The sequence below is a fragment of the Planococcus citri genome, chromosome 2 (assembly GCF_950023065.1).
Source record: "Planococcus citri chromosome 2, ihPlaCitr1.1, whole genome shotgun sequence".
Lineage (NCBI taxonomy): Eukaryota > Metazoa > Arthropoda > Insecta > Hemiptera > Pseudococcidae > Planococcus > Planococcus citri.
In genome coordinates, this window is record NC_088678.1 from 24,584,055 (window position 1) to 24,603,596 (window position 19,542).

The 19,542-nt window shown below is 35.7% G+C and overlaps 4 protein-coding genes across 8 annotated transcripts in view; 2 read left to right on the forward strand and 2 right to left on the reverse strand.

Moving 5' to 3' along the window:
• Positions 1-19,542, forward strand: part of LOC135835115 (uncharacterized) — a 473,170-nt gene that overhangs the window by 418,573 nt on the left and 35,055 nt on the right. The gene's annotated exons all lie outside the window — the stretch shown is intronic.
• The window catches only part of LOC135835134 (endocuticle structural glycoprotein SgAbd-9-like), a 98,287-nt gene that overhangs the window by 48,732 nt on the left and 30,013 nt on the right, over positions 1-19,542 (forward strand). The window lies entirely within an intron of this gene.
• On the reverse strand, positions 315-18,051 carry LOC135835122 (speckle-type POZ protein-like). Of its 2 annotated transcripts, XM_065349250.1 has the most exons (4): positions 17,691-18,051; positions 17,395-17,416; positions 14,316-14,442; positions 315-1,825 (listed from the first exon to the last, which is right to left on the reverse strand). In XM_065349250.1, the coding sequence occupies exon 4, from the start codon at positions 1,660-1,662 to the stop codon at positions 577-579; it is 1,086 nt and encodes a 361-aa protein (XP_065205322.1). In that variant the 5' UTR covers positions 1,663-1,825; positions 14,316-14,442; positions 17,395-17,416; positions 17,691-18,051; the 3' UTR covers positions 315-576. The 2 variants fall into 2 exon arrangements, with proteins under 2 accessions (XP_065205322.1, XP_065205321.1); XM_065349249.1 differs by lacking the exon at positions 315-1,825 and having other exon boundaries at positions 12,850-14,442; positions 17,691-18,040.
• On the reverse strand, positions 9,154-10,902 carry LOC135835132 (speckle-type POZ protein-like). The gene is made up of 2 exons (XM_065349270.1): positions 10,657-10,902; positions 9,154-10,440 (listed from the first exon to the last, which is right to left on the reverse strand). The coding sequence occupies exon 2, from the start codon at positions 10,277-10,279 to the stop codon at positions 9,224-9,226; it is 1,056 nt and encodes a 351-aa protein (XP_065205342.1). The 5' UTR covers positions 10,280-10,440; positions 10,657-10,902; the 3' UTR covers positions 9,154-9,223.

A 19,542-nucleotide genomic window follows, 5' to 3' on the forward strand; every position in this document is an offset into this window, starting at 1 on the left:
AGAGTAGGCATATGTATTTATTTGACTTTGTGTAATTCCCTCTCTACCATGCATAAAAAGTAAAAAATATAGTATAACTTTGAACTTGAAGTGCTCAATTGTAATCAGTAATCACACTACAAGGTAGGTACTAGGTAGGTCTAAAAGGATGTTCTTTTTTTTTTAATTTTTCGAAAAAAAACTAAGATTTTTAAACACACGAGTTTCCATTTAAACTCTATCAACAAAAATCCTTACAAAAACAAACATTTAACAAATCCAAATCATGTTTTTGTGAACATTTTAAAAAATGAAATAGAATTTCATAAGTACCATATTTATTTGACAAAATTTATTGGAAATGAAATAATTACAGAAAAATAGTACCTAATACTTGATGTAATAATTTCATATAGCATAGATTAATGAAAAATTTAAGTAGGTAGGTACCTACTGGCGACTATAACCCATAAGAACAGAACATACAATACAACTCACATAACTGGTAAAATTCCTGGTTTACGAATTACTTTAGACAATTTCAAACATACATAACTTACAAAATATAAAATTTGTTCATCCTTTCGATAACCTCAGTCAGTTGTTGGGCATTTCTCGTCGAGCAATAGCCAAGCTTACTTCATCGGCCAACTCGAAATTCGATCGAACACTTTTCCAACCTTCCGTACCCAACACTTCAGTAGGATTTCCGGTGATAAACTTGATCACTTCAGTTTTAAGTTCTTTAACGCCGTGCATGTCTGCTAACGCCAAAATACTTGCAGCATTTTCCACCGATAAGTTCTCGTACAATTCATTCGCACAAATCATTTTCAAACGATCTAAATCATATTTATCAGCCGCTGCTAATAAACCAGTCGCCAGTTCGCGTAAATTTTCGCATTTTCCAGTATATATGAACCGTAACATTTCACTGACCACTTTTCCATCCATGTCATCTATGTACACGCGATTTTCTTCGTTTTCTTTGACGTTATGATCGAACATAGCAGCGAAAACTGGGCTACGCGCCGTTAGAACAAGTTTATGAGCTGGATATTCTTCACCGTTTACCGAAAGTACCACATCAGAGAGACGGTGATCTTCAAGTAACAATCCAAAGTGATGGGAAAGATTACATTCCGGAACACTGGGATAGAGTGGAGTGTTGATACATTTATGATGAAGACTATCAACAGCATCGCGAGTGGAGTAAGTCATCACAAACTTGAACGTTAATGTATCATCAACTAATAAATTGTTTGTGAAATATTCGTTCTTTTCGTGAAATTGACTGAAGCCCCAACTATTATCGGCTAAGTTTGATGGAAAGATAAGTTTTCTTATTTTAACCGTGGTCCTACGGGAGGATGGCACTTCTTGTTGTGCTTGATCCAGAAGACATATCGAGAATTTGACAAATACTTCTGCCTGAGAGCTTAGGTATACATACAAGGCAATGCAGTTTTTTTCAGCCTCCGAGAAACTAGGTTTCAGTAGCAAATACCATTTGGTTTCTTTATCATCGATACCGGAGAAAGTAGGGGATTTCAAATCATCTCCAATTGCTTCATGAAAGCTGAAATTCTCTATCCTCCAAATATACGTTACAGTATGAAGTTTGATTTTGGTATCCCATCGACCATCGGCCGATGTACATACTGAACTACAACTGTTTGACATACCTTATTGAAAAGGTTTTGTTGTATGAACAAATCACGAGACCGGGAGTAAAATTTAAAATGTCTTTTTCCGCGCGTTAGTGATTTGATGTGGTACTGGTGCAATCAATTCTACGAGTTGATGATGAGATGTGTGCTTGTTGCCCTTGTTTTTCTTTTGTGATCTGAAATCAAACAAATTTTTACAATGTATTATTAGATACCAGTTCTTCAATACAAATTTTCAAAACATGAGTTGGTAAGTAGGTAGAGTTACATATCTATTCGGAGAATAAAATAAATTAAAAACAATGTATATTATCTAAGTAAGTAAGTAGGTAGGTACTTCTATTACCAACGCAATGATAAAATTTGTGCATAGGTAAGTAAGTGGCCAAGTGGGTAGATAAATACAAATAGGTACAATTAGGTAAATTGCTCGTAAATCTGTTCAATTTACAATAAAAGCTCGTTATAACGTTTTTCAGGCGACAAAAAAATGAGCGTTACAAGCCGAAACGCGCTATAAGCGAAAGTCTTTGTTTACCTAAATGGGGCTGTCTATAGGGACTAGAAGAAATTAGCGTTATAACGAGCGTTCACTGTACTTAGGAGGTGCCACAAAAACGACTGCATTTCCACAATAATCAGTGATTGATAGGTACTTATATAAGCATCCGACAAGGGAACTAGGGAAGTATCCCATCTCACATCTGGCAAAAAAAAAATGTTTGAATTGGACAAAGCTACAGATCGAAAGAGCATCTCCAAAATTTCACGTGTTACCGCAACTAAACTGGGGCAACTTTGATAGAAAATAGCTTATTTTTTTGTGTTTGCACTGCTACCAAAGGGAGGAAAGCAGGGCTTCAAACCCGAACGTTTTCGGGTACGGGTATCGGGTACGGGTACAGATTTATTTCTCAGAGGATCGGGTACGGGTATCGGGTACGGGTATGAAAATTTTAAACGTTCGGGTACAGGTACGGGTTCGGGTATTTTAGGTGAAATACCCGAACTGTACCCGATCTATCGGGTATTTGGGTTCAAAATAGTCTCTATCGGGTACGGGTACAGGTTCGGGTATTCCTCATTTCATTTTTCGGGTACGGGTACGGGTTCGGGTACAGAAGTCGTTGGATTTTCGTTCGGGTATTCGGGTACGGGTACGGGTACGGGTTTGAATCCCTGGAGGAAAGTGAAGCTTTTTTTGAAGTTGAAATTGTTTCTGAAAGGTCAATGTTTTCACTTTCGAGTTTCGAATAAACAAAGTGCATTTGCGTATCTTTTTTAGTTTTTTAATGAGAAATTTTCAAAAATTACCCGTTTTAAAATGAGAATTGGGGTAACTTTGATACTGCCGAGAAATACTACAACATTCATACCACTATCAAAAAATCCAGGGTAACTTTGATACTGCCTTTGTGCCTCAAAATTAGGTGGAAAAAAACGGGATAACTTTGATACCGCCAAAAAATCCATGCTGAAATAAGTAGGTAATAGTCATAATAGGTAACGAATGAAAGAGAACAAAACTAGTATAAATTAGTTATTTTTTCTCTAATAAACATCGTAAAATTTCTATAATTTATTTCATTAGGATCTCTCACGTGCCTTCTCTGCATCTAACGTAAAATAAGAACCAAATCGTAAACTTTCATGTAAATTTCCGATATCAATGTTGCCCCGTGTTATTAATTCTGTTATCACGTAGAAAATTCAACAGTAAATTTCCAATGTGATATCAATTTTTGTTGAAAATTACACGCTGAACACGAATACTTAGGTATAACATTTTCAGAACGATTAAAGTATTAACCTACAGTACCTCCTGGTACTTACTTTTTACTTTACTCGGGACTTGATGCAAAAATTAGATTTTTAAGAAAAAACACATGTTGCACAAATTATCAGAAATTTCAAGTGCCTGCCTGATAAAAAGAACAGTAAATTGCTTGGTCGTTAGTTGTTAGTCATCGAATGACGTTACAATCAGACCAGCAGCTTCACTTTTCTGCCTGTAGGAGTATACCCCCTATGTGGGCAAAAAATCAGGGCTATGGGCTATCAAAGTTATCAACCGATTATCAAAGACACGCCAGTTTATTGGTAAAGTACAGAAGTATTTCGTTTTACCAAACTGACAGAGAACGCAGAACGTTGAAATTTAGTACATGACCCATTTTTGACCTCCTACCCCTCCCCCTCCCGGTCTGATTGGTACGGCTTAGAACCGTTTTGAGAAGCAGTTCTGGAAAATCCAGCAGGTTTCTGACAGTTGACATTTTTCCACTACATTTTTTCAAATAAAGTTAGAAATCATTGAAATCAAAAATGTACTCCACACCACAAGTTCAACATTCTGAGTCGACATGAGCTGCATGGTTTCAAGCGATTCTGGAACCTTCAGCGAAGTTAAGCTTTCAGTTACACAAAAACGTTATAAAATCTGTTCAAATAAACTTTAACACGTATGCTCGTGACTGGTGCTTATTAGTGACTCACTCAACCAATTACACACAATTTTGCCAAAATCGGTGCTGTCGGTCAAACCGAATGTGTTTGTTTTTCATATTTGTTTCTCCAGTGATTTCATAATTAGGAATTTGGAAAATTCTGAAATTCAGTTTGTGTTTGTTTGTCTTTGTACCCTGCTCAGTTCTCCCTCCGAATCAATTGGAAACTATATTTTAGAATTTTTTGAGCAGTTCTAAAACCGTCAGCAGATTTTTAAAAGTTGAAATTTCCATCAAAATTTCATCACATATATGAAGTTGGAATGGAAAGATAAACACTCTATAGGTCCTAATTTAATTTCACCGAGTCGACTGGAGCTGGTTTCAAGTCATTCTGGAGCCCCCAGCGACATTTGAGAAATTCTAGTTTCACGAAAAATACCATAGAACCTGGCCAAATCAAACTGATCAAAAATGAAGAAAAAAACTTCAATTTTTGTAGTAGGCCTATCTGGCGCATAAAACATCAGCCACATTCGAACATTATACATGCAAAGTTCGTAATAAAACAACAATATTGAGCTAAAGTCATTTATTAGAGGATCATAATTTTATATCCCATGAACATTTCTTTATAGTTTCTGGAAAATTTTAAAAAAATAAGAATATACCAACTTATACTATCCAATGCAGAATAAAATTCGAAGAATTTAAGACAATGCTGCCAATAGTGAGGGGTGCACATTTTACATTTTAAGGATTTAAAAAAATTTCCAAGTCGTACTCAATTATTTACCTACTTACTATGGTTGCAAAAATGAAATTCAAATGAACGAAAAAAGTTGTGATTGAAGAAGAGACGAGGTAAACACCTCAAGTCTCAAACTTGACTTCACAACTTCCTATCCATTTTGGCTCAAATTGTTGATCATTTTTAAATTTTAAACCCAAATAATATTCATGGACCGAGTCTGAGACTTGCGATTTCTACGCATCTTTTTGATCTCTTATCACTAAGTAGGCATCGATAATTTTTGACAAACTCATCTACTTTTCGAAAAAAAAAAAAACGGAAATTTGTCTACTTTTTGACTTTAAGCAAGTATTGTGCAAATATCTGATAATTCTAATTATTTCAATGCATTTGTCGCCACTAATTGAAAATCTAATCAGGTCACTTTTATCTGGTTGGTACTTTTGAAAAATAAATGTATCAAATGAATATTACACTACGCAGAAATCATACTTGCAAGGGCGTATTCAGGGGGGGTGATTTGGGGTACAATCACCCCCCAGGACCAAAAAATCTTTAGGTTAATATAATTTCCTACGATTTCTTGCATTGAATCACAGGAAAAAAATCATGTTGTTTTACGTTTCTAGGAAGATAATTCGCTACAAACTTCAAAATTCATTGAAAATCACGTTATCTCCCGAGGTAGTTGCATAATATATGTACTAATTATTTTTGTTTCTTGAATTATGAATTTCCAATGCTTTTGTTTGCTTTCCTTTTTTGAAATTTAAATTTCTGGAAGCATATTTTTTGTCATTATAAGGGAGAAAAAGTGCTCCTTTTGCTCCAGCTTACTGATGATTATTGAAATTGAATAGGTACTGGGATTTGTCTCCCTCATAACAAAAAATCTCTTATCCAACTCATTTCGACAATTTTGAATTATTTTCCTCGCAACACTTGGGCAATAAACCTCGAAAATTGTCAAAAATCATTATCGCTCCCTAGTTGAACAAACTATGTACTAATTCAAGTCTGAGGATGTGAGGAGTGTCAAGTTGAATCCAGAAAAATCAATTTTACAATCAGAAATGTAGTATTTTTTACTCTTTGGATCGAAAAATTTCCAAAATTTTGCCCTCGCTTCGCTCGTGCTTATCTGAATTTCATTATAAATAGGCTGTATAAACAATTTACTGGATAAATTTCAAAAACCTCACTCTGATCAACACGTTTTTCAAGCTCAAATTCAGCATGAAAATGTCTGAAATGTGCCTACTATTGAAATTTTTATGCATATGAGCCTGTTGGGAATTTTGTGATTTTTGTCCCCTACTTATGAGTCATTCATCACCCCCCAGGAGGAAATCCTGGATACGGGCTTGCATACTTGTACATTAGAACATTTATATTGTATTCAATGAAAAGCAACGTTCTATGAAAAAACTTATGAGAAACACTTCTACAATTATATATCATACTTAGATATTAATAAATTATTCACGCAAACACAAAAAAAATCAAAACAAGTGCTTAAGATGGACGAAATTCTGGATTTATTTTACGCATTTACTTACTGTCAGAATGATGAAACATTAAACAATACCTAATCACTAATATAATAATTTCTATATGTATGTAGATTAATGCAAAATTATGAAATTCTCAGATAAAGATAAAACACTTAATTAAGAAAGTCTAAATCAGAGAGGATACTACTCGTGAGATTGGAGGTCAAGCCAAAACCAATGGTGATAATTCAAGTTTATGCGCCAACAGCGGAAAGCAGTACAGCAGAAATCAACAACTTCTACAACGACCTAGAAGAAGTGATGAGATGCTCGAAAAACAATGATGTTGTGTTTTTGATGGGAGACTTCAATGCCAAAGTTGGGAAGGATCATGGCAGCCAAGTTGCAGGGAGATACGCACTTGGAGAGCAGAATGAAAGAGGTGAAATGCTCGTAGAGTTTGCTGAAAGACACGATCTAGTAATATGCAATACCTGGTTCAAGCAGCATGAAAGAAGATTATACACTTGGGTCAGTCCTGGAGATCGAGTCAGAAACCAGATAGACTATATACTTGTAAAAAGAAGATTCAGGAACACAGTGAAGAACTGTCACACATATCCTGGTGCTGACTGCAACTCTGACCACAAACTACTGGCTGCAAAATGCCAGCTAGTCTTGAAGAGCCAGAAGAAGAGCAAAGAACGATACCAACAACTTGACATTGCAAAAATCAAATCAAAAGAAGTTCAAAAGAAATTCCAAGAAGAACTGGAAAAGCAAAAGGAAGACAGGTTGGAAGAAGAACAAGGTATCGAGGAAAAGTGGCAAACATGGAAGCGAAAGGTTAAAACAGCAGCAGAAAAGTCTATTCCATTCAAAGGAAGAAGAAAACACAAACCATGGATGACTCAAGAGATACTGGATCTGATGGAAGAACGAAGACAAGCAAACAGACCAAGTAATGAATACACAGTGATAAATAATCAGATCATGGGAATGTGCAGAATGGCCAAAAACAAGTGGTATGAGGAGAAGTGTCAAGAAATAGAAGATCTGGAGAAAAGGCACAACTCTAGAGAAATGCATACCAAAGTGAAGCAGATGATGGCCACCCACAAGAAAAGGAGAAGTGGAATAGCATATATGCGAGGAAAAGACGGAAAGTACTGTGTTACCAATCAAGAAACTGAAGAGGTCTGGATCAGCTATATACAAGAACTGTATGGAGATGATACACGTCCGGCTCAATTTGCAGTTTCATCCACAGAAGAGGCACCACAAATTGAAATGTGGGAGCTGAGGAATGCTGTGAAGCGAGCCAGAAACCACAAAGCAGTGGGAGAAGATCTCATACCAGCAGACTTGATCAAACATTTAACACCAGAGTATGAAAAGGAGCTGCTGAAGATAATAAACAAAATATACGATGAAGGCACTCTGCCTAAGGACTTCAAAGCAGTAAATTTTGTACCAATACCAAAAAAGAACAACTCGCAAAAATGCTCTGAATATAGAACCATCGCACTGATGAGCCACGCACTGAAGCTACTACTCTCCATCATAAATGCCAGAATTGAAAAGAAGATAGATGAAAATCTAAGTGAAACACAATATGGCTTTGTAGCAAAAAAAGGGACGAGAGATGCAATTGCCCTGCTGAAAGTGATCATTCAAAGAGCACTGAATGCAAATAGGGAAATCATTGCTTGCTTCGTCGATTATGAAAAAGCATTTGATCGTGTCAACCATGAGAAGATGTTGGAGATCCTGGAAAAATACAATATCGATAACAAAGACCTGCAAATAATCAAGAACCTGTACTGGGAGCAAAGCGCTAACATCAAGATTGGAACTGAGTACTCGGAGAACGGATGTGGAATAAAGAGAGGTGTGAGGCAAGGATGCCCCCTCTCACCCAGGTTGTTCAACGTGTACGCAGAAGAAATAATGAGAGAAGCGCGAATCGAACGAATGGGATTCAAGATCAACGGCAAGAGAATAAATGAAATAAGTTATGCAGACGACAAAGTGATCCTTGCTGAGACAGAGGCGCAGATGCAGAAAATGATCAACCAAATCAACAGTGCTGGATTAAAATATGGAATGAAAATAAATGCAGGCAAGACCAAGGTGATGAGATTTACGAAAGGAGATGATAAAGAGGTCAAAATCAACATCGGATCACAAGAAATTGAAAATGTAAAGCAATTCAGGTACCTTGGAGCACTGATAAACAACGATGCTAGAGATCATAAAGAAATCAAATCACGGATTGGAATGGCAAAGACTGCTTTCAACAACCTTGCCAATGTGCTGGGAAATCGAACGATGAGTATTGATCTGAGGAAGAGAATTATGCGATGCTACGTATGGACCGTTCTGAAGTATTCCTGCGAAACATGGACCATGAGTGCAGAATGCGAGAAGAAAGTATCCGCTTTTGAGATGTGGTGCTATCGAAGGCTACTACGGATCTCATGGAAGGACTTCGTTACCAACAAGGAAGTACTAGCAAGAATAGGAGAGGAGCGGAAAGTCGTAGTTGAAGACATCAAAAACAGAAAGCTAAAGTATTTAGCTCATAAAATACGAGAAAACGGTATTTTCATGCTAGCGGTACAGGGGAAAATCCAAGGAAGATCGACGAGAGGGAGGAAACGATCGGAACTGTTAACAACAAACTCACCGGCCAACTCCCCCTGCAAGACCCTGAAAGAAACAATTAGATACGCTAGATACCGGCTAATATAGATGGACATATACGCTATCTCCTGTAAAGGAGCGCGACTACGACGACGACGAAGTGTAACTTGCAACTTGGCGCAGCATATGACATAAAAAACGAAATATAAAATTATTCAGTCATAGGTATGTGATTTATTGTTTAGCCAAAGCAACTGAGCATACTTCTTTGACCAGCTCGATATTCTGAATACTCTTCCAACCATCTGTATTCAATACTTCGGTACGTTTCGAAACTATAAACTTGATCACTTCGTCTTTCAGTTCCTTGACGCTGTGCATATCTGCCAATGTCAAAATACTCGCAGCATTTTCCACCGATAACTTCTCGTACAATTCATTCGCGCAAATCATTTTTAAACGATTCAAATCATACTTATCAGCCGCTGCTAATAAACCAGTCGCTAGCTCAGCTAGTTTTTCACATTTTCCAGTATATATGAATTGAAGCATTTCACTGACTACTTTTTCATCTATGTCATCAATATACACGCGATTTTCTTCATTTTCTTTCGCGTCGTGTTTAAACATGGCAGCAAAAACCGGACTGCAGGCAGCTAAAATAATTTTGTGAGCTGGATAATCATTTCCATTAGTTGAAAGTACGACATCAGCGAGGTTGGGATTTTCAAGCAACGATCCAAAGTGATGAGAAAGATTACATTCTGGAACATTGCGATATAGCGAAGTGTTGATACATTCATGTTGAAGATTATTAACAGCATCGCGTGTGGAGTAAGTCAACACAACCTTAAACGTTAATGCATCATCAATCAACAAAGTGTTATTGAAATACTCGTCTTTTTCGTAAAATGTTTTCCAGCCTCGACCATTTTCGGTTATGAGTTTCCTTATTTTAGTCGTGCTTAGAAGGGAGGGTAGCGCTTCTTGTTGCTCTCGATCCAAAAGGCATGCTGAGAATTCGACAAATACATCTGTTTGAGAGCTTAGGTATACAAAGAAGGAAATGTAATCCTTTTCGGCCTCCATGAAACTAGGTTTCAGTAGCAAATACCATTCGGTTTCATTATCATCGATAGCGGAGAAAGTAGAGGAGGTTAAATTATCTCCAACTGCTTCATGAAAGCTGAAATTCTCTATTCTCCAAATATACGTTACTGTATGAAGATTGATTTTGGTATCCAATCGACCATCGGCCGAAGTACATACTGAACTACAACAATTAGGCATATTGAGCAGAGTTCGTTGTATGAACAAGTCACGAGAACGGATGTAAAATTTGAAATATCCTTTTCCACTTGTTAGTTGTGTGATGCCGGATTGCCGGTGGAATTAATTCTATGCGTCGATGGTGAGATCGTGCTTATTTTCCGTGTTCTTCGTTTTATAATCTAAAATCAAACAATTTTCACAGTAATTAAATAATCAGACTACAAAACCTACAAAGGTGTCTATTTTCTTAAGTACGTATTCTGCAATGGCGATTCAAAAGCATGCATAGGTAAGCAAGTAGGTTACTGGTTAGGTTGATGTTGATAGCAAATAGCATGTAGATAATGACTCATGAATGAGTATAGTCTCAACTTCAATGGATTAATTACACATACGTATTTTCTTTTGAACTGGATAGATGATTGGATGAAAGATTCTAATAAAGAGCGGTTAGGTACCTCTACCTGCTCGATCGAACTGATGAAACAAACAACATTTAAAAATTTTTTAAGTAGGTAGTACAACAGCTGCAAAAATTAATTTCAAATGCACTATAGACACTGGACCTGCGTATAAGACAACCAACTGGCAGCCATCTTGGCAAAATATCCTGTGTAACGCCAATTTATCCCGCTGGGTGCTCTTGGCAGCGCTGTACTTCAATTTTACAGGCAACAGGGAAAAAGGAGGGTTGTGTAGTCCGGAAGGAACTCCTGGCTGCGCGCGCAGTCAGGAGTACCTCGCGGACTACACAACCCTCCCATTTTCCTGTTGCCTGTAAAATTGAAGTACAGCGCTGCCAAGAGCACCCAGCGGGATAAATTTGCGTTACACAAGTTTTCTTTACAGTTTCCGTTCCCCTCCGCCTGCAGTTGGTTGTCTTATAAATGCACGAATAACAGATGTGATATAACGAAGGTGAGAGATAGTAAAAATCTCAATCTCAAGTCTCAAACTTCAACTCTGAAACTTCCCATCTATTTTGGCTGAAAGTCTCAAATTTGTTGAACCTTTTTAAATTTTTGGCCAAAGTGATATGAAGTTCTCGTGGTCAAGGGTCGAGGCGTGTTGAAAAATCGTACCTATATGATTGTGTGATCTGTCACGAGAAAACCAACTTTAGTGTCCAACTGTCCAAAACGTAAATTTTACAGGAAGGGCATTTGAAGTTTTCAGTCTATGTATCAGGCGATCTAAAATTTGTAGGTCCGTGAAACGTGAGACTTGCACCCACCACTTTTGGCCCCCATGAGTGCCCACATAACCCGATATTTTTTTTTTCAAAATCGTCACATTCAAGGTTGCCATGTTGCCAAGTCCAATAATCAAAATTTCCCAAAATCATTTTTTTCGATTTTTTTGAATTTTTTGCCAAAAATGTTGCAACTACCCGAGTATGAATTATTAATGAAGAATAAGTTATTAATATTAAATTTATCACGTTTCTTAACAAATTTGTTCAAGCTGAAAAGATATGATTTTTCCAACTCAAGCCTTACTCAAATTTCAAAATATGGCACAAATCCTCCAAATGTGGGTCGATTGTTACAAAAATTTGCATTTCGACTCCCCAAAACATACGAAAAAAATGTTTTTTCAATTTTTACTATACTTAGTTGCTCTATTTTTTGACCTCAGATTTAGGGTCACGAGATGACGAGAACAGGGCTGTTAAATTACCGTAATTTATTCGCTGGTAAAATACAGCGGTAAAATACGGTAAAATACGGTATTTTACGGTATTTATGGTATTTTACTAATTTGGATGTGAAGAGTTATTTTCTGTAGTTTGACTTTGAACATTTGAAGTTCTGAACTTCTGACCTGCCTCTGAAGTAAATTTCCATCTGTTTTAGGTGTTATTAAAGATTATAGAAAATTTTCCATGGACATTTTTTGGAAATTTATAGGGTAAATTTTTTGTAACTTTCAAATCATAAATTTCCATGGAAATTTGGAAATTTTAAATTTATGAAGAAAAGATGGAAAAAAAGTGTTAATTTGGCTTTTTGGTAAATTATAGTAAAATACGGTAATAAACTTTTGGTAAAATACCGTAAAATACGGTAAAATACCGCCGTAATTTACCAACCTAAATTACCTTACAGCCCTGGTTTTAGGTGTTATTAAAGATTATACAAAATTTTCCATGGACATTTTTTGGAAATTTATGGGGAAAATTTTTGGTAACTTTCAAATTATGAATTTCCATGGAAATTTGAAAATTTAATGAAGGAAAGATGGAAAAAAAGTGTTAATTTGGCTTTTTGGTAAATCATGGTAAAATACGGTAATAAACTTGTGGTAAAATACCGTAAAATACGGTAAAATACCGCCGTAATTTACCAACATAAATTACTTTACAGCCCTGGACGAGAATCGTTCGCGAACGTTTCAACCCCCACAGTCGGATTCAGCACCCTAAGTACATACTACTAATTAATATCCACCATAAAAAAGATATGGATTTTTTGGACACTAAGCTTGTTTTCTCGTGACAGATCACATGTTTACTTTTTATGACAAATTGTAAATTTGATTAGGTCTTTAGGTCGCTTTCACAGCATATTTTTGAAAAATAACAAATATGTAGGTACTTACAGTAGACAGTTATGTATTAGACCAGGCAGACATTATCATCATCATATTATTATACATGTTTTTTAAATTAGAGCTTATGATGAACAAAATTTGAATATTATTTTGAGGCGCAGAAATCAATTACCTACGCAAAATAGAATGATAAAAAAATGATTAAGTATATCTAATGATTTTTTAAAAATATACTAAAATAGGTAGGCTTCTTAGATAAAGACAGAACATTTAATTCAAAAAATTCACGCGTATCTTGCAACTTCGTTAAAGTCTACAGCATAAGGCGTAAACAAAAAAATAAAATTCATCATCCTTTATGGACCGTAGGTACTTAGGTATTTATCGTTGAGCCAAAGATGAGAACACTTCATTGAGCAACTCGACACTTTTAATATTTTTCCAGCCTTCTGAATTCATTACATCTGCGAGTTTAGAAACGATAAACTTGATCACTCCATTTTTCAGTTCTATAACGCTGTGCATGTCTGCTAATAGCAAAATACTCGCAGCATTGTCCACCGACAAAGTCTTGTATAATTCATCGGCGCATATCATTTTCAAACGACTTAAATTATACTTATCAGCCGCTACCAATAAGCCAGTCGCTAGTTCAGCTAGTTTTTCACATTTTCCGGTATAAATATATCGAATCATTTCACTCGCTACTTCTTCATCCATGTCGTTAATATACACGCGATTTTCTTCGTTTTCTTTCACATTGTGCTCGAACATGGCGGCAAAAACCGGGCTACGCGCCGACAGAATAATCTTATGAGCTGGAAACTCTTGACCATTCACTGATAGTACGATATCAGTTAACTTATCCTGTCCTAGTAACTGTCCAAAGTTTTCAGAAAGATCACAAGCAGGAATACTCAGAGTCGGATATAGTTGTAATGTTTCGTCTCGAGATAATGGTGAACTTGAAGTTTCACTAATGGAATCGCATACCGCCGAAAAGATTAACTCGACGTTGATTGTTAATGTATTATCAATTAATAAATTGTTTTTAAAGTAATCGTTTTTCGGGATAAATTCGTCTTCGTCCCAATTAGATACGCCATCACCATTCAAAGCAAATCCAAGTATTTCAGTACTGAAGGCACATTGCTTTTGTTTTTGAAAATCCAACACGGAAGCTTTGTATTTTGCGAAAACTTTCTGAACTACAGCACTGCAGATATACAAGAAGATAGCAATGGTGTTTTTGGAATCTGACTTGCCGTTAGGGTATAGCTTCAGATTCCATTTAATTTCATTATTTGAGGAAGCTGAGAATTCGGGGGATAATAACGAGCTCCCTTCAGCTTCGCGGAAATCGAAATTATTAATCGTCCAAACATAATTCACTTTGTGGGCCCGAATCTTCGAGTTACACCATATTTCGTCGAATGTATCAACGGAAGGACTACAATAATTACTCGATGACATATTATTAAGATGCGAAGAATTTACGAACCCGATGCAACGCGTACTTGATTTTACAGTGATACTGATCTGATGGAAAGGATCGATGATGTTATTCGTTCTCGGTTAACGGTTATAGTTAGTTGTAGGTAATATTCCTTTTTGCTGCATTTAATAAACTGAAATCACGAGAAAAGTAAAATCGTGGATTAATTTCAATTCATAAAATGGCACAATAAAATAAATAAGCATTATTAGGTACACAATGAAAAATATCAGTTCTTATCCTCAAAAAATGGAACTAAGCAAATTTATACCTATGGCACTGGCACTATTTTCTACTAAAATACTTTGGTTGGTCACAGTGAATGATAATAATGATTGATAGCACATGATTGGTTGTTGAGCTGGAGAGATAACATTCCACCAATCATATGCATCTATTTCACGTTGCCAACCTATATTTTTAATGAAAAACTTTCTTAGGGGTATAGGGGTACTCGATATTTCTGGGCACCCTGTACTATCAGAAAACGACAATTCTTTCAAAATTTTTGAAAATTTAAAGCTAGATTGAAAAAGCATAAGTAACCCTAAAACCCCGTAGCCGAAATTTCTCACTCTAAAATTTATTTATGGATTTTTGGCAAATTTTTAAAAAACTTGAATAATTTTTTTTTTTTTTAAAGTAAAAACACTTTGAAGGTGGTTTTTAAACTTTTTCATGAATCAAGTAGGCCTATATTGCTTTTGTCTGTGAAATTATGATCTAGTTCCTCAAATTCAACTCCCACACATCAATAACATCTAGTTTGGAGATATTCTGGAGCCTCCTACAATTTTTCAATTTTCTTCCAAATCGTTGAGGAGGTGCCAGAAATGAAGTTGTGTCCCAATAACTCTAGTCGGTCTTGGTAGGTATAAGCACCTTCCAGATAGTTTTTAATAGTTGCCACGAAATTCCAAAAGTGCCTGTTCAAAACTGAATTTTTAACAAATTTGTAAATTTTAGAGAATGTGAAAAAAAATCAAATCTCCAAAAAAGGTATAGTTTTATAACAAGTGGCTTTTTCTGTAAGATTGGTTCACTTTGAGTGTAAGTAAACATCGTCCTTGACACAGCTTTTTTGAATTTTTCAACTTTTCAAAAATTTATCAAAAATTCAAAAATGTGCCTTAGGATCATTTTAGTTATGAGGGTTTTAGGACATGGTGTTCTTTCGATTTAGCTTAGTTTTATTGAACTAAAAAATTGATCGTATAAAAAATTTTCCAGCACGTTCTTAAAATTAAGACAAAATATAGTAAAATTCATAAATTACTCGAAGTAGGTATGTATTAGGAAGAGAGTTTGACATAATGTAGGAATTTCTTTTTCAAGTTTTCAAAAATCAACGTGACACAAATGGGCTTACACTAATTTTGGTTGGATATACATATCTATATCTTCAGAGCGAAAATCTCAAGTCTCGAGCCTCAAGCTTGACTCTGACACTCCCCAACAATCTTAAACTTTAGAGCTAAAATAGCGCCTTTTATGGCCAACTTTGAAACTTGCAACTTGTAAAATACCTTCTCACCGTAATGTCACAACTCCTTCGCCTCCCCATCATTGAAAAATGGGTCCATCCTTTACCAGTAACTGGGTAAGTAAACCGTAGACGAATATTAAGAACCATGGTAATTTTCATGTTAGTTTCAGAAACTCTCATTAGGTATTGAGAATATGTAAGTACGGTACTATAGAAATATTCGTATAACAAGTTGATAGATTTTAATATTATTAACTATGAAGTTCATATTTCAATTACAAAAATTCTGAAAAATATCCAAAAAAATATAAAATATTCGATTAAACATTAGCATTCGATGTAAAAAATTGACAGCTTGGAAACGACTCAACTTAAAACATAGGTAACGACAAAGAATAAAATTCGATCAATCTTTCAACTTTAACTATTGAACTAAAGCTAAGCACACTTCATGGAGCAACTCGACACTTTTAATATTTTTCCAACCTTCTGTATTTAATACTTCAGTAGCGGAAGCGATGAACTTGACTGTTTTATTTTTAAGCTCTTTAACGTTGTGCATATCTGCTAATGCCAAAATACTCGCTGCATTTTCAACCGATAAATTCTTGTATAATTCTTCCGCACAGATCATTTTTAAATGGCTCAAATCGTACTTATCGCCAGCTGCTAATAAACCGTAAGCTAGTTCGGGTAACTTTTCACATTTTCCGGTGTAAATATATCGCAACATTTCGTTTACAACTTCTTCGTCCATGTCATCAATACACACGCGATTTTCTTCATTTTCTTTCGCGTTGTGCTGGAACATGGCAGCGAAAACTGGACTACGTGCAGCTAAAATTAATTTATGGGCTGGATATTCTTTACCTTTTACCGAAAGTACGACATCAGCTAGATTATGGTTTTCGAGTAATAATCCGAAGGAACCAGAAAGATTACATTCTGCAACATCGGGATAGAGTAGAGTGTTATGACACTCACGAACAGTGTTATTAATAACATCAGGTACAGAATAAGTAATCACGCACTTAATCGTCAATTCATCGTCAACCAACAAATTGTTTTTGAAATTTTCATCCTTCTTTTGAAAATCAGTCCAGCCCCAACCTTCTACACCAGCAACAAATTTTTCTACTGTTCCCGTACTCTCGAACGTGGCTGTTTCTTCCAAATCTTTATCCAAAAACCATGCGGAAAAATCTGCAAATGCTTCTTTACGCACACTGTCAGAGCTTAGGTGTACATAAAAAGAAATATGATCCTTGGCACCGGGCTCACCATTAGGTTTAATTTCTAAAATCCATTTGGTTTGGTTATCATCGATTGCAGAGAAAACAGGCGATATCAAATTTTTCCCTTTAGCTTCATGATACTTGAAGTTCTCTATTGTCCAGATAATTTTTACTTCATGAAGTTTGACTTTGGTACCTATTCGATAATCAGCTGATGCGCAAGATGAACTATATTGATTCGACATATCCAAATGAAATTGGTAATCACAACCACGAAAACACGTTGTAGAATGTGAAAATTGTCTTTTTATAAGCCGTTAGTGGTGCAGTAGATCTACGTAAAATACTCTTGTTTGTTACGTACCCTCGTTCTTCGTTTTTATAAACTGAAAACAGAAAAATGTTGCGATTATTGACAGATACGATAACATAAACTTCATAAGATGATCGACAGGCTTATGGGTAACTTAAATCTGTCACATTTACATGATTGTTATCAGAATATTTGATGGAATTTTAGAAAGCGGGTGTACTGTACACAAACATAATATATGGATACGAGTGAGGAATAAAGAATAGATTCGATATCTGGGCTGAGTGATGTGGTACAAAAATCATGACTCGACCTGGATGAGATAGAAATTAATCAATGTGACATACCTGCTGCTTGCAAAACTTATCGTTAGACGTTAATTCGACGTAGGTAGGTATTTCTAAAAACATTCACTTTGTTCGTAAATCATAACACTACACAAACACATTGAGAGATATTAAAAAACTGTTTATCTGAGCACAACGATAGCCTTCGAAAGAAAAAACTCTTACAGAAGTGAGATTTGGCGTAAATGTATACTACTGGTCTTCATTTGCTATCACTGTTATCAGTGGAATATGGTGAGTAAGGGTGGAGTAAGGGAGAGGTGTGAACAGTGTTGAGATATTATGAAAATGTCATTTTTTCCCGCAAGAAAATAAATCGAAAGCAAAATTTCTCATTTTTTGATTTTTTCACGTACAGTACAGAACCTCAAATAAAATAATTTACCTGTAGTTTGCTGTTTGAGTTTGGTTTCTCCCATGTTTTTGATGTTTCTCAATTAGTGTTTTGTTTTCCCCTTTTCTTTTATTGGTAATGTTGGTTGCCATTGGCATTGTTGCAAAGCATTTGCAAACTTTCGAAGCTGCTGGCTGATAAAGAGCTTTTTCAGAGAGACTGATAATGATAAATGGTTCATCAGTTCATGCACCTTGCACCTTTTTAAAAAATCAAAATTTCTTTGTTTTTGGGTTGGTGAGATTTGCAGGGTTGCCAAACGTTCGGTATTTCCCTGATTTGTTCCGTAAGATTAATCAACCCTTACCGAACAATAGAAAAGTTCGGTATTTTCAAAAAAATCGAGAAAACCCTTCAAAAAAAAGGAAATTTAAGAAATATTGTCGGTATTCTCAACAAAAAAAACTAAAAACAGCACCCAAAAAGCACTTTTTGTGGCGTTCTTTCATTATTGAGCACTTTATTCTTCATACTTTTGACTTTTTTATGGATTTTTGGCAAAAAATTTCGGAGACTTCCTTTTTTTTTTTTTTTTTTGCTTTTCAATTTGGTGTTCGGTAATTCCAAAATTTGGATTTGGCAACCCTGGAGATTTGCAAAAATTCCCATATTTTTCCCTTTTTACTTCTAGTTTTAGATGACATTTTTCAAAATCTCATCTCCCATTTTTTTCCTTTTTAAATGACTTTTTTAGTTTTTTTTTCTTCAAAATCTCCCATGTTGCCCTAGTCCCCTAGTTTTTCCCACAGCCAATTTTTCGTCCCACGATTTGTGGTGTCTGGTGTGAAATGGGAAGATGAACTGATGAAGAATTGAAGAGCACTCTCATGTTTCCGTTACATCCTTACCACCTTAGTGCTTTTAGAGTTTTAGATGAACTTTAATTCAAGAATACGAATGCATTTACCCCCCCTCCCCCTCATTCCACTAAGTGTTATTGTTAGGTATGCAATAACAAACTCATACCTACCATTCTGTACCTACCTACATACAGGGTGCCCAGAAATATTGTGAACCCCTATTTTTAATGAAAAACTTTCTTTGGTGCTCACGATCACGATATTTCTGGATCTGGGCACCCCATACGCATATACAGGGTGCTCAGAAATATCGAGCACCCCCAAGAAAGTTTTTCATTAAAAATATAGGTTGGCAACGTGCAATAGATGCATATGATTGGTGGAATGTTATCTCCCCAGTCCAACAACCAATCATATTGTGCTATCATTATTATCATTTACTGTGACCAACCAAAGTATTTTAGTAGAAATCTTTTTTAGGGGTGCTCGATATTTCTGAGCACCCTGTAACATGCGAGTAGTATAACTAGTTATGCCTTGAAAATGGTCTGACTGAGAGTAGGTAGGTAATTGATACTTAACAACTTTCAAATTTCAATTAGAAGTAGCTAGTATGTAGCTATAGCTATGTACTATGTAGTATGTACATAAACTACAA

Coding starts and splice junctions, on each gene's coding strand:
- LOC135835132 (XM_065349270.1), bottom strand. CDS start 10,279: ATGCCTAATTGTTGTAGTTCAGTATGTACTTCGGCCGATGGTCGATTG.
- LOC135835122 (XM_065349249.1), bottom strand. CDS start 14,287: ATGTCATCGAGTAATTATTGTAGTCCTTCCGTTGATACATTCGACGAA.